At 39.7% G+C, this 13,152-nt stretch overlaps 1 protein-coding gene across 1 annotated transcript; it reads right to left on the reverse strand.

Moving 5' to 3' along the window:
- Positions 1-2,777: 2,777 nt before the first annotated feature.
- Positions 2,778-10,881, reverse strand: LOC123429187 ((E)-beta-caryophyllene synthase-like). The gene is made up of 7 exons (XM_045113248.1): positions 10,683-10,881; positions 10,163-10,427; positions 9,683-10,046; positions 9,364-9,582; positions 5,842-5,977; positions 4,938-5,189; positions 2,778-3,123 (listed from the first exon to the last, which is right to left on the reverse strand). The coding sequence occupies exons 1-7, from the start codon at positions 10,782-10,784 to the stop codon at positions 2,842-2,844; spliced, it is 1,620 nt and encodes a 539-aa protein (XP_044969183.1). The 5' UTR covers positions 10,785-10,881; the 3' UTR covers positions 2,778-2,841.
- Between the last annotated feature and the right edge of the window lie 2,271 nt (positions 10,882-13,152).

The raw sequence follows: 13,152 nt of genomic DNA on the forward strand, positions 1-13,152 counted from the left end.
AATGATACATAAATATTCCCTTTTGAGATTTGTGAACTTTTTTATATAGTCAGAAGCAATTCTTTTGGAATACGTGATCATTTTTAAATAGGAATAAAAGTGGTACATCTGATCTAACACAAAATAATTTTTTTTATTTTATGAAATATTTTTCATTACTAGTGTGAAGATTTTAGTTAGTATTCATGAACAACTCTTACAACTGTATGAACAAAATTTAAAGTTACACGGAATGTTTTTTCTTGAGTCAGCCTTGATCTTCTCTTCCGTAATGGGCGTAAGTTCTTTTGGGTTTGTTGTCTTATCCATGCACTCAGTAGTACGACACGAGAACTGTACCTCTCTTACAGTGAGAGTATCAACAGTCTCGCCTGAAGCGCTCCCTATGTTCTATTTTCGATGTTTGTGGTCTTTAGTAGATCGGCATGACAAGTTTATAAGAGTAGTAGTCACACTTTGTGCAATACGTTATGCGCGAAGGAAGTTAATTAATTCACGAAGGAATCAATCAAAGTCCGTTGTCTACTCACCTTTTTATCACTCATTTCATTTCGGAGCTAGGAGACGTAAATGCTATGTTTGGAACCCATGATGGTCATTCAGCAAGACCACATGAGGCTCGGAGGTGGATCCCTCTCCTGGCAAATGGAGGCGAAGATAAACGTCGATGCAAGAATATTGCATGGCAGTAGCTCAATATATGTTGTCTGCATGGATCACCTAGGCACTTATATTGGATCGTATGTGTTTGCTATAAGGGGCTTGACAGACCCACCAAGTGTGGAAGCAATTGCTTGCCATGAGGCTTTGCCCTTAGCTGAAGATCTGGGTCTCAAAATCTTTTGATTGCATCGGACTGCTTGACGGTAGTGAAGCATATCAATGAAACATCCGGAGAAAAATATAGAGTAGTACAAGAAATTAGGTCTTGGAAGAGTTTGTTTAATTCTAGTACTTTTACTCATGAATCTAGGAGCTCAAACTGTGAGCCTGATATTCTAGCTATGCATGCACTTTTATTGGATCAGGGATGCCATCTTTGGATGCGGTAGCCTCATGATACAATGTAATACATGTACACATACCACACGATGAGTAAAGCCTAGCAGATTCCTTAAACAAAAAAACTAGTTCGCTTTGTTTTTTTTTTTTGGTTTTCTCTATTTTTTCTATGCTTTTCTTCGGTTTTCTGTTTTTTCTTTATTTCTTTTTTGATTCTAATATTTTTCAATTTTCTGTTTCTTAACTGGCTTACACTCGTTTTTTTCTTTGTTTTTTATTCATTTTTCTTTTCCTTTCCTTGTTGCTTCATATATTTTTTCATTTTTTACACATGTTTTTTTTTTCTTTTTTTCTTTGTTATACTCTAGTTTCCTCTAGTTTTTTCTCGGGTTTCTTTGCCTTTTTATGTTTCTTTTCCGCTTCTCAAGGCATTGTGTACATTTTTGGTATACACATGAAACATTTTTTGATACACGTTCTACATTTTCCGATTACATGATGTATATTATTCTGTAAAAATGTGTTACGAACACATTTTTGAATACATGGTCAGTATTTTAGTAATACACTCTGATTTTTTTGTAATAGACATTTCTGTAAATAGTGTGAAGATTTTGTTAATACATGATTAAATCAAATTTCCACATATGTTTTTTATTTCTACTTTTTCTATACAGATTAGTAAATTTTTCGTATACACCAGAAACATATTTTGTATGCACATTTAACATTTTACAAATACGTGATAAACATTTTTGATAACATAAATGTTTTAATCACATTTCTGACAACATAAATTTTCAATCACATTGTACAAAAAATAATACACATGGAACAGTTATTATATAAACGTTTAGATTTTGGAAATACATGATGTACATTTTTTTAAACAATTTTTTTCATGTCTATATTTTCCATAATCATTGTATATTTTCTGTATACATCATGAGAATTTTATATATACATGTTTAGCATTTTCCAAATATATGATTAACATGTGTTTATACATATTTTTCTGTATTTACTTGTTCCATACACATTATACATTTTTTTTATATATCATAAACATTTTTATATACACATTTAACATTTTTTGAAACCTGTATCTTTCATGTCTACTTTTTTCTACACGCATTGTACAGTTTTCTATACATTTTTCATATACATCAGATTTTTTTTCAAATACACGTTTACCATTTTTACATGCATGATTGAACTTTCCTAATAAAATTGAAAACTTATACTCTTTATTCTTACTTTTCTATACACATTTAATATCTTTAAAATGCATGATTAATATTTTTCTAATTTTGTATATAAAGTGTTTTTTATAATAAATATATTCAGGATATTTTGAATGCGAAATTTGAAAAAGAGGAAGAAAAAAATAAGGAAGGCGCTGGACCGCCCTAATCGGGTGGCTGCCTCACAATTATTTTCGAAGGAAATGGGAGATAGGCTGAAGGGACTTACCTTATACAACAATATACTCCGGATGGGTTGTTGATATGAGACCTCACGATTGATCTGATAGTAAGAAAGGTGGTACAGTACGAAAGCACCCAGTGGCCGGCTGGAGCCACTGTTGTTTTCTTACTGATTTTTACCGATTCTCCATCTCATGAACCAACGGTTATACATACACACACACACTCACACATAAGTTTATATCAATCAAACACACACATGCATGGCTAGATATCGACGAGAAGATTACATAATAGCTACAGCTCATATTATCCAAGCATTTATTGAAAAATATAATATGTATGTGAGATCATCACCTCATATATTGTTTTCTTGAGAAAAGGTTCATATATTACCGCGATAAAAAATGGTTCATACATAATTCACATAAAGTAAAGTTAAGGTCTCTTTAAGACTAATTGGGAGGGTATACGCATCTTCACGCTTGTACATAAAGTCCATTGTCCGGGCAAGATCGGTTGCCTTCTCAAGAAGCGCCATTGGTTGTTTTGTGTGGAGGCATTCGTCGACTATGTCCATCCATGCTTCTTCAATTATCACCTTGAGCTTCTCATTGGCGTCCATTGTCGTTATCCCGTGCTCCTTTTTGCAAGTTTGTACCGTGGATACCACATGTTGTGATATTTGTTCACGCTACAAAAAACATCATTAATAATTAGATGAGGTTTCATCATTTGCATTCATGAATGTATAGATATATATATAAAAGTTTTTGTATATATGGATTATGTTACTCTCCCAACTCTCTAGTGCTTCTCATGCACGGGCGACCCGAGAGGTGAAAATTACCACACATGTTGGTTCACGACCTTCGCGCTCCCTCATTACTGCCGCCATTGGTGGTTTATGTGAAGTCCCCCTAGTTTTGGCTCCTAGACAAAAGTGGCTCGTGTCCTAGCATCATGGGAGTTTCTCAGTGATGGGAGGTGACTGGTCGCGCGGTGGTCATCCAGACTAACACCTTGATTGTGTGTCTGGTAAAAACCCACAATGGTTGCTTGGTTGGACGGCTCAACTGCCACTTGTAGTGCGGATCTTGCACAACATCATTGATATTGCATGTTGCGGAGTGGGACAGTCGCCTCCTTTTGACTTGGGATTGTGGGAGGCATGGTGTTGGGCAAGGCATAGAGTCGTATGGTTTTGGCGATGGCTAGAACCTTCTTCGGAACCTAGTCTGCTGGAATCAGGGCTAATCCAAAATTTGGACCATGTTCCAGAGTGAGTTTTGGCATAAACCAACAGACTCAAGTGGGTTTGTGCTAATGAGGAACTCATCGCGAAACCTCATTCGGAATCTGGGCAGGTCGTAACCTATTCCAGAACTTCTGGAGTGAGTACGGGTTGTTGAAGTGAGCTCCCAATGTAGAAAATTGGGTGGGATATATAAGTCCACCCATTCTTTCGGAAAGGTGTATCCCTTCCCCCACACTTTGGGTTGAGATGTTTTCTCTCTCTTCCTCCATTTTGAAAGCACAAAAGCTCCATTTACTTATCATCCCTCTACCCCAATCGCTCCACTCATCTGAGGGAAAATAGAGAGGGTCATCTCCGATCTATACTTTCGCCAAACCAATTTGTGTTCCTCGTTGATTTCATTGATACATTGGTAGAGCTTAGGTCTTAGGCGGTCAAATGTTCAATTCCTTCGGAAACTTCCTTGCTTGTGGTGTGCTCCAGAGACGTATGTAAAAGTGTGGTGGTCACCTTCAAAACCAACCCCAAGTGATTCAAGGCTCATCCATTGGGGGTGAATCGAGGAGAACACGGAGAGCCATGTGTGGCAGAGCCTTGGTACCAACACCGCTCCAACAGAGATTAACACTTCCCCAAGGAAGTGTTAACTTTAGATAAAATCTGTTTCCCCGACTAACTTGTGGTTAATCCTTTCCTGCACTTTACTTTGCTTTGTATGCTTGCTAATTATATTGTTGCCTAGCTTACATCGCTTCGATCTTGCTTGCCACATGGGTTGTGTTCACCTAGTTGCATATATAGAGAACCTGATTTATCCGCATATCCCTAAAATTGGTAACTAAACTTAAAATATGTAATCTACTATTCGCCCTCCCTCTAGTCGAATGTATCGATCCTTTCACGATTGCTTCTAATGGATGTCCATATTATGTCCTCGGTGTGCTTATTTCATTGCTTGTCACTTTAGGCCTAGTTTAGTGAGATGCTTCCGGATATGTAGGTTTTGCACAGTTGTCGTTGAGTCAATCATGCTCTGTAACGTTTTCAATCTAATTTCCCCAATAAACTTGGCCAATCTTTATTTGTTTATAGTTCATGAATACCCTTCCCTTTAGCGAGGTTCCGTAAGAAAAATATTATAATTATATATTAGTTCACAAGTGTTGGATTAAGTGGATACTGGATAACTTTAACTAGGACTGTCATTGGTCAGAAAATAACATCAAAATTTTAATGGGGAAAGTTTGTACCTCATGTGACACCATGTCATTACCAAGGCGCCCAACAATGCATACAGATCTGATAATTTTTGGATAGGTTAAAACCCACTCAAGAATCTCTCTTGTAGTCACATCACCTAATGAAATGAATACAAAGCTTGTTATTTGCATACAAGCACTGCTGCGCACTGAAATTTGTAGATGTTCTTCAACACTAGTTGGTACATAGTGTTCGTCACGCCATTTCACCTCGGCGTGATAGCATTTGGCCACGTGGATAACCTAAACAACATGAAAGTTAAAGATTAAGTATGGCGATATATAAATGCATGACCAATGTTTGCTTTCAAGGTGGATTTATACTTGCGGTCAATTGGGTAATAAGGAAGCATAAATAATTTCCTTTTGAAACATAATCATATTGAGTAACAAATGCAACATCAAGCAAATTTTAACACATAAACCGACTTAAAAGGATAAAAAAATATTGAACTACACAATACATGCATGAAAGGATAGATATTTAACATGCAATGGATTATACGATATGTTTTGTCTAAGAGAAAAACTGAAAAATGATTGGTTTTCACATTTTCCTCCAAACCTGCTACCATTTTCCCAAGTTAATCAATTTGCTAATGCCACCATCAGTTTCCGTTTGTAAACCACCAACCAATATAATAATATTATTCAATTATTGGAGACATAAGCTCGAACAACTTACATTTGGATTACCTTGTCCCACCTCCACAAGAATCTCATAACTATCACACCGATACTCTTGTATATTACTTAGATACAAACTGGTATATTACTCTATTCACAAAATAGATGTATATGATACAAAATCCCCAAATACTGCTATATTTACTTTTATGGCATACATCAAAATTCTTTTTTTGGCTAATTTGGTACAATCTTGAAAAGCACTTACCAATTCTTTTACCAATTCGGCATTCTTATTTTTCTGACGCTTCAAGTCTTCCTCGATATCGTTTGTAGTGTTAAGTATGTTGATGTATAATGCCTTCAAGTTTGCTGGTAAATTCTCCGCGGCTTGTCCACCCCACCTATAGTTTAGAAAAATGTGAGCTTAATATAAAATATTGTATGATGCTTAACTAAATGTTGCATATAAATTCTAATGACAAATATTTACATGTCAACAAGGTTATGCAAATTCTGCGGTTGATGAAACTTAATTCATTTTGGGACCCACACGTTTAGATGGATAACTTGTAAACCTTGTTATATGTGCAACTTTTGACAATATGTTGTTTCCTTGACGCACTACATATGAGCCAAAACTTAATGCAGAAGAGTTGGATAACTAAATATTTTTCAATTATGATTGTAAATTTGGATAGATGTGAAGTAAAGATCAGGAACTGTGGCACCAAATTATTTTTGTCGGAAACTCTTGAGTAAAACAAAATTATGGCTATATCATGAGTGTTTACAAAATCATGGGAGTCATAAATGTGTAGTTAAATCATAATCTGTGGATGATAAGAAGTATTTAGTGGTGGCATGTAATAAATTCGAGCCAAGGAAAATGGTAAGAGTCTTTAATGGCTTATAGGAGTTCGTTATGGTAGGACACTGCTTCTTTTATCATAAGAATCCATATCATATATTGACAAATTTGGCATATGTCCATTGTTTGGTAGTAAATGAGTAATCTGACTAGGAGTCTAATATTTCTAGCGACAATATATAATACACATTTTTGGCAGAAAAATGCTACTAACCAGTTAATTCTGAAAGAGAAATATGTGTGTTCTACACATTTATAGTTATATATACCAAGTTGGTGGAAAACAATTACATATAGGATAATTTTGGCTAAAGCATTTTACAATCACAATTTTTGTACGGAATCATGCTAATTTCCCTGCTTTTTATCGTTAACGTGAGTATGTACCAAGAATACACTTTAGCGGCCAACTTAATCAATACTTATTAACTTACCAAAGAAAAGATGATTTTTTTTATGCAAGCAAAGACATGGGGCGGTTGAGGTGGTTCTAATAAAAACAGATGGGAACATCAGTAAAATGGAAAAGGGAGGTGGGGTAGGGAGAGGCGGCACAAGAGGCGAACCTTTCATCTTAGGTATTTTTAAGTATTCTACCATTGTTCGGCCCAAACATAGCCAATATTAATTTGAGTATGATCCCTGCTATATATATCCATGCAAGTCAAACATTATTTTCGGAGAGCTGTGCATAAGGAAAAGAGTTTCGTAGCTACAGTTGTGTAGTTTCGCTTCAAAACTACAGGGTATGCGATACCACTATCACCTAGCGGCCTATGTATGCTGGGAACAAAGTGGAGAGATTTCATCATCGGCGGCGCTGGGGGTATTCCTGCGACTTCCCTGGAATACCCAAGATTTTCTCTCATTTTTTAATAGGCATACTAATCGAGCCAGACCAACTGCCCGAGACGCCGAAACGATCCGTCGATCCCTCCCCTGCTCCACTCCCCTCCCCGGTCCCTCTCCCAACCCTAACCTACCTGTCCGCCCTCTCCCTCTCCGCTCCCCCTCTCCTCCAATTCGATCGGCCGCTCGGCGCCCGGCCCTGTCCGGCTCTCCTTCTCGCCCCTCCGGCCTCCGCCAGACCGCCTGCCGGCGACCCCCGGTCGGCCACTCCCCTGCTGACTGCTGTCGCTGGCACTGTTGCGGTGCTGCCACTGGCCTGGCGGCTAGCGCCCTCCACGGCTCCACCGGACCACCACCAGGCCAGTCCACCTCCTCCACCGCTCCAGTCCACCTCCACCACCTCTCCAGCAAGGTTTTTTTGCCCTCTGTTTATTTAAGAAATCTGAAGATTTCTTAGAAACGCCACTGCCTATGATTGCTATAAGGAGTAGAAGCCATTCACATTGCCACTGCCAATAATTTTTATTTCTTTCAATGGATCTGTGATGTAGATGAAGAAGAAGGATGTTAGCCTATTTGAATTGTGGAATAAATCTTCAAAGGCAAGGCAATTAATTTCTACATCCACACCAAGTCCTCTTTCCGTTGAGGTTGAGAGCAATCTGCAGCTAGCACTAGTGCAAATACATGATAAAGCTCCACAACTGGAGAGGGAGAGATGCTCCCCGACCCCTATTGTAGAAGATGATGAAGCAGTTGATGAAGATATTGGCAGCTCTGGATTGTGATCCTGGCAAGCGTGTTCCCATATCTCCGTATCATGTTAATGACTAGGATAGAGTTAGAAGGAGATACATTGACTTGGGAGCTTGTCAGCCAAAGGATCATAAGTTTGAGATCAAAGATTTTAGTGGACATCCCCGTCGCTTTTGCCCTACTTGGTTTAAGGATCATAGTGTGCAAGAAGAGGCTGCTTTTTTGCTTTGTTTGCTACTTGTTCAAGGATAAAACAAAAAATCCCGGAGGAGATGCATTTGTGAATGGCGGGTTTAATAATTGGAACATGAAAGCAAGATTGAAGAGGCATATTGGGAACCAATGCTGGATGGGATGATTTTCTCACAAAGGTCGCATCTTTTTGTACAAAGCATAAGATCACGAGTTGTTGATATGGAGGGTCCTAGAAGGGGTTTATTCAATGGTGCGATCAATTACCACCGCTTCAAGGTTGATATGTTTGTGGGTGTCATTGATAGGCAAATCAGTGAGCTGAATGATAGATTTGATGAGATAAACACAGCGCTATTTTCTTGCATGGCAGCATTCTGTCCACTTCATCTGTTTGCTGCTTATGACCAAGAGAAGTTGGTTAGGCTTGCTACAAAGTTTTATCGCTTCTGATTTTACAAGTGATGAACTGGCAAGACTTCCATGGCAACTAAACATGTATGTTACCAATGTGCGTAGAGATGAAAGGTTTCAAAACCTGAAAATCTGTGTCAGCTTTCAGTTATGCTTGTTGACACAAACAAGCATGAATAATATCATATTGTTTACAAGCTTCTTAAGTTGGTATTGATTCTGCCAGTAGCTACTGCTAGTGTTGAAAGGGTATTCTCTTCAATAAGCTACATGAAGAATAAGCTAAGGAACAAAATGGGTGATGAATATTTGAACAATTGTTTGGTCACATTTGTTGAGAGAGAATTTTTCAATCAAGTGAAGGATGAAGATGTCACCAATATCTTTCAAAAAGGCGACCGCAGATTTATATTATAAGAAGGATATCATCACTTTATCAATCAAAAGGTACTTATGTATTCATGTCGTTATGGTCTAATACATTGAAATATTTTTATTGCCATTATGCTAGTATTGTTTTGTTCATATATTGCTAGTGTTGTGTTGTTTGGTTCATATACTACATTTAGAGCAAAAAAAAATGGATGAATACCCAGCCTTCTTTTCCTGGCGCCGCCACTGGATTTCATGTATGATAAATATTTTGCATTTCATTATCTTTGTGAAAGGTCGATAAAGACTACCCGGAAAAAGAAGATGTGAACGTACCTTTCCATGGCTGTGGTGAAGATGTTGCTTTCTTCCGTGGTGCTATAGTTGTCATAGAAGTCGTCAAATAACGACACAAATATGATCAGTTTTGTGAGCATTACACGTGAATAGGAATATTGCGGCTCATAGACAACTCCAAGTATCCAAAAGTGTAGCTCCACCATTCTATCCCGTGCAAATTTTAGATCCGTTTGTGATTTGAAGTCTTTCCACCAGCTGTAAGTTAATAGTTAAATATGTATTAGCGCAAGTCATACTGTGTAAATAGAAATTATCATGATCATTTTTCTATTTCAATTTTAGTTAGTCTTCTTACATAGTAAGAGCTTTCAACTCCTCGCAATAGAGTGTTTGCAAAATGTTGAAGTCAATCTTAGCAAACTCCAATATGTCTTCATCTCGTGTTGTCTTCTTTTCATACACCGGGATGTACCGCCTAGTTTCCACTCTCTCGACTCTCCTGAAACTAGGTGTCTCGAGTGTACACCGGACCTCTTCTGCAAACCATGGTTCTAGATGTTCTAGCATGCATTGTAAACGACTCTTGGCAAAAACAATGGCATCATCCAACACATCTTCCCCACGAGTCCTAAGATATGCCGCATTGTATAGTGCCAACAACGATTTCACATCATTGCTTGCAAAGTTTCCTCGGTCATCTCTGAACTTCAGAAACACATCTGCAATAAGTAAGTATGGCATATATCATGGCTTATATCTACGCAATATAATATTTCAATTGAATAATGTAGTTGTACGTATATCCAGTAAATAACCATTGTGATGATAATTATACCAGGAGAGACGTGGTACCCATGCTTCCTCAACAAGTAGAACCACGACGCGGTTATGTGGAGGTCGTCACCAAAGCCTTGTTCATCACCTTGCATGCCACATAGTAACTCTTGGATCTCTTTGCCAAAGTGATAGGCCACACCGGTCCGTTGCAGTGTGTCGACGAGCTCTAGCTTCGTAGGTAAATCAGAAGAAGATATAGTAGCCAAGATGATCTTTCTCACCCGCTCCTTCTTGATACTCGCCATGTCCTTCATAGCCGAATACTGCAGAAGGAAAACTTATATCAACTTGGAAATTTGTGAGAGCTAACAGCTAAGAGTGCATGCTCGGGCTCAACGAGAGTGTTTAAAAAAACTGAAAACATTCATACATGAACACATGGAAAATAATATATATGCCATCAAAAATAAGTCGAAGCTTCTACATATCTTGTGCACGTGCATTCGATAATATGGCACCGCGACACAAAGTAAAGAAACTTCCTTTATTTGAAAAAATAAAACATATCATAAATAAACCTGTGATGGAGTGCATGGGTTGTGGTTTAGGAAGAAGTGGCCCCAGAGGCTGGGGGTGTAAGGCCGGGGCTTGTGCAGGTCAGCAATAACAGGAGCAGCCATATGATGAACTGCTAGCTGGGGAGGGATTGCTGATGATGTGTGGATCAGTGTGGTGCTCAAGTAAGGCCTGATGCACTGCAAGAGCAGTAAGCTTGCTTTGCTTGAAGAAGTGCAGTGCTACTACCTTGCATATATATAGAGGTATGTAGGATCTACGCCACCAGAAAAGACATATAACAATAAGTCAATAACCGACACAGTATGTACGACTCTCACTGATTGGAGCAGGTGCGTTGCATATGTACTCCCTCTGTCCCATGGTGTAAAACGTTATTTGGGATGGAGGAAGTACAATGGAACGCATGATATTGGGATGTTAAATATGTAGTTTGATGTGGGGACAAAGATATAGACACGATAACCAACAAGAAAGATTCAATCACGGCACTATTGGCTTGACAAGTCTCAAGAGCACGCAAGTCACAAAACTATTTCTCTTTTCTATGGAGAAGTGCATGTCTGCACCGGGCAGCTTCCATTGGTCCACGCGGATGTAGGACCCATGATAGCACCAGATTTGTTTTCCAACGATAGAAACGAGAGGAATAAAGACTGGGCGGATTCGTGCGTCTATCTCCTATCGTGTGGCTCAATATGGCGGCGACTGCTTCTGATATCCCTTTTGTTTTGATGTATAAGGAACGAGTTTAGCAAGTTCTTCTCGATCTCTTTGATTGAGTTTCGTACCGTCAATTCATTTACGATATCTGGGCTAATGAACCCAACGTCGAAGATTTTATCTTTCTTTAATTCGATGATCTTCAGTCTGTATAATATATATAGTGAGGATAATTATATATACATGCAATGAACGAGCTGAGCTACAGACTTAACTATAGAAGTAATACCTACAGACAGTAGGAAGACATGAGTTGTTTGCCGAGGGCTGAGCTACATACTTAACTATATACCATCTTTTTTTAATTGTATAACTGAAATAACTCCTCAAGTTAAATAGGAATCACAGGAAGTCCAATGAATTCGTGTTCTGGTTTCACTGCCACAAACATAGCGTCTTTCCCACACTCCATGCAGGTTTTCATTTATCATTCATGCAATTTGTGCATCATCGTTGTGAGAGGAGGATGACCAGGTTTGACGAGAGGCTTCCCGTGCACGTATTTATATTGTTCTTTTGTTACCTCCGCCGTTTAAAAAATTACATCATCCCCCAAGTAATCATCAGGATTGGTACCGGGCACCATCCCTGGATGATTAACGACGACGATATCGCTAGACACCTTGAGCGGGGGGCACGATTGCTTCTCCCGTTGGCCGAGCTGGGGAATTATTTTCCCACTTCTTCGTTCTGCTAAGTACCTTGCATCACTGAAAGTAGTTCCCGACCGCCGCGCTTGTGCATATGTCTTTTTAATAATGCAGTCATAGTTGGAATCCGACGGAGGCGGTGGTGGTCGCTTCAGTTGATTGATAGTGTGCTCCACTTTCACCGGATCTAGCTTCTCCTTCTAAGGTGGAGTTTTCTTTGCAAAATGGGCCCTCAATTCGGCACGACATATGTCCTTATTTTCCTGCTTGGTCCTCTCATATGGTAACTTTTCCAGAGGCTTGAGAGATGGACAGTATCTGAATTGCCTCCCGCCTTTGCTTGTACTACTAGCCGCCAGAGAGAAGGAGGCGTCTCTCTTCCGCTCGAGAGAAGGAGGCAGACTTCTCTGACGCGCCGGAGGAGCCGGAGCGGCGGCGTTTGTCTTCTGACGTTGCCAACGAGGCGAAGTAGGAGGCGGACTGCTCTGACGCGCTGGAGTAGGCGAAGGAGGAGGCGAAGTGCCCTCACACGTTGGAGGAGCCAGAGAAGGAGGCAGAGTGCCCTGATCACTCGCCGAAGGAGGAGGAGGAGGAGGAGGAGGAGGGGGAGGAGGCGGAGTGCCCTGACTCGTCGTCGTCGTCGTCGTCGGAGGAGGCGTCCAGTTTGGAAGCTTGATGAACTCCTTCTTCCATATATATGTACTCCTAAGAGCACGAACCAGCTGGTTCTCCCCTTCACCTATAGGTTGGTCAAGCTCGAGCTCCTCAAATCCCTCCATTACTTGATTCACCATCACAACAGCATAGCCATGTGGAATCGGAAGGCAGTGAAAAGTTCCGTTGGGTTGAGGAGGTGCAACAGAGCCGACAACCGCCTTGAAATTGAGGTTCCGACATTTCATCATAAGCTCACAATGTTGAGCCTCCGTGATAGTATCCACAGAGTAGCTGGGAGCCGTGAAGTCATGCTGAACGGGCTCTATGGAAACCACGCTGCTTCTCCGCTGAGATGCGGGGTAGCTTCTGGGGTAGCTTCGTGACCCTGAGATGGTTGACCGGCAGCTCGGTTGCTCTCATGTTCCTCAAGATTTAGTAGTCT

This window comes from Hordeum vulgare, chromosome 2H, assembly GCF_904849725.1.
Source record: "Hordeum vulgare subsp. vulgare chromosome 2H, MorexV3_pseudomolecules_assembly, whole genome shotgun sequence".
NCBI lineage: Eukaryota > Viridiplantae > Streptophyta > Magnoliopsida > Poales > Poaceae > Hordeum > Hordeum vulgare.

What these genes read in the sequence shown, in the direction of transcription:
- LOC123429187 (XM_045113248.1), bottom strand. Translation starts at nt 10,784, where the DNA reads ATGGCTGCTCCTGTTATTGCTGACCTGCACAAGCCCCGGCCTTACACC. An exon ending in TTCACCACAGCCATGGAAAG is followed by an intron (nt 5,978 to 9,363) that starts GTACGTTCACAT and finishes TCTAAACTATAG; the next exon opens with GTGGGGTGGACAAGCCGCGG. An exon ending in ATGACATGGTGTCACATGAG is followed by an intron (nt 3,124 to 4,937) that starts GTACAAACTTTC and finishes TGTTTTTTGTAG; the next exon opens with CGTGAACAAATATCACAACA.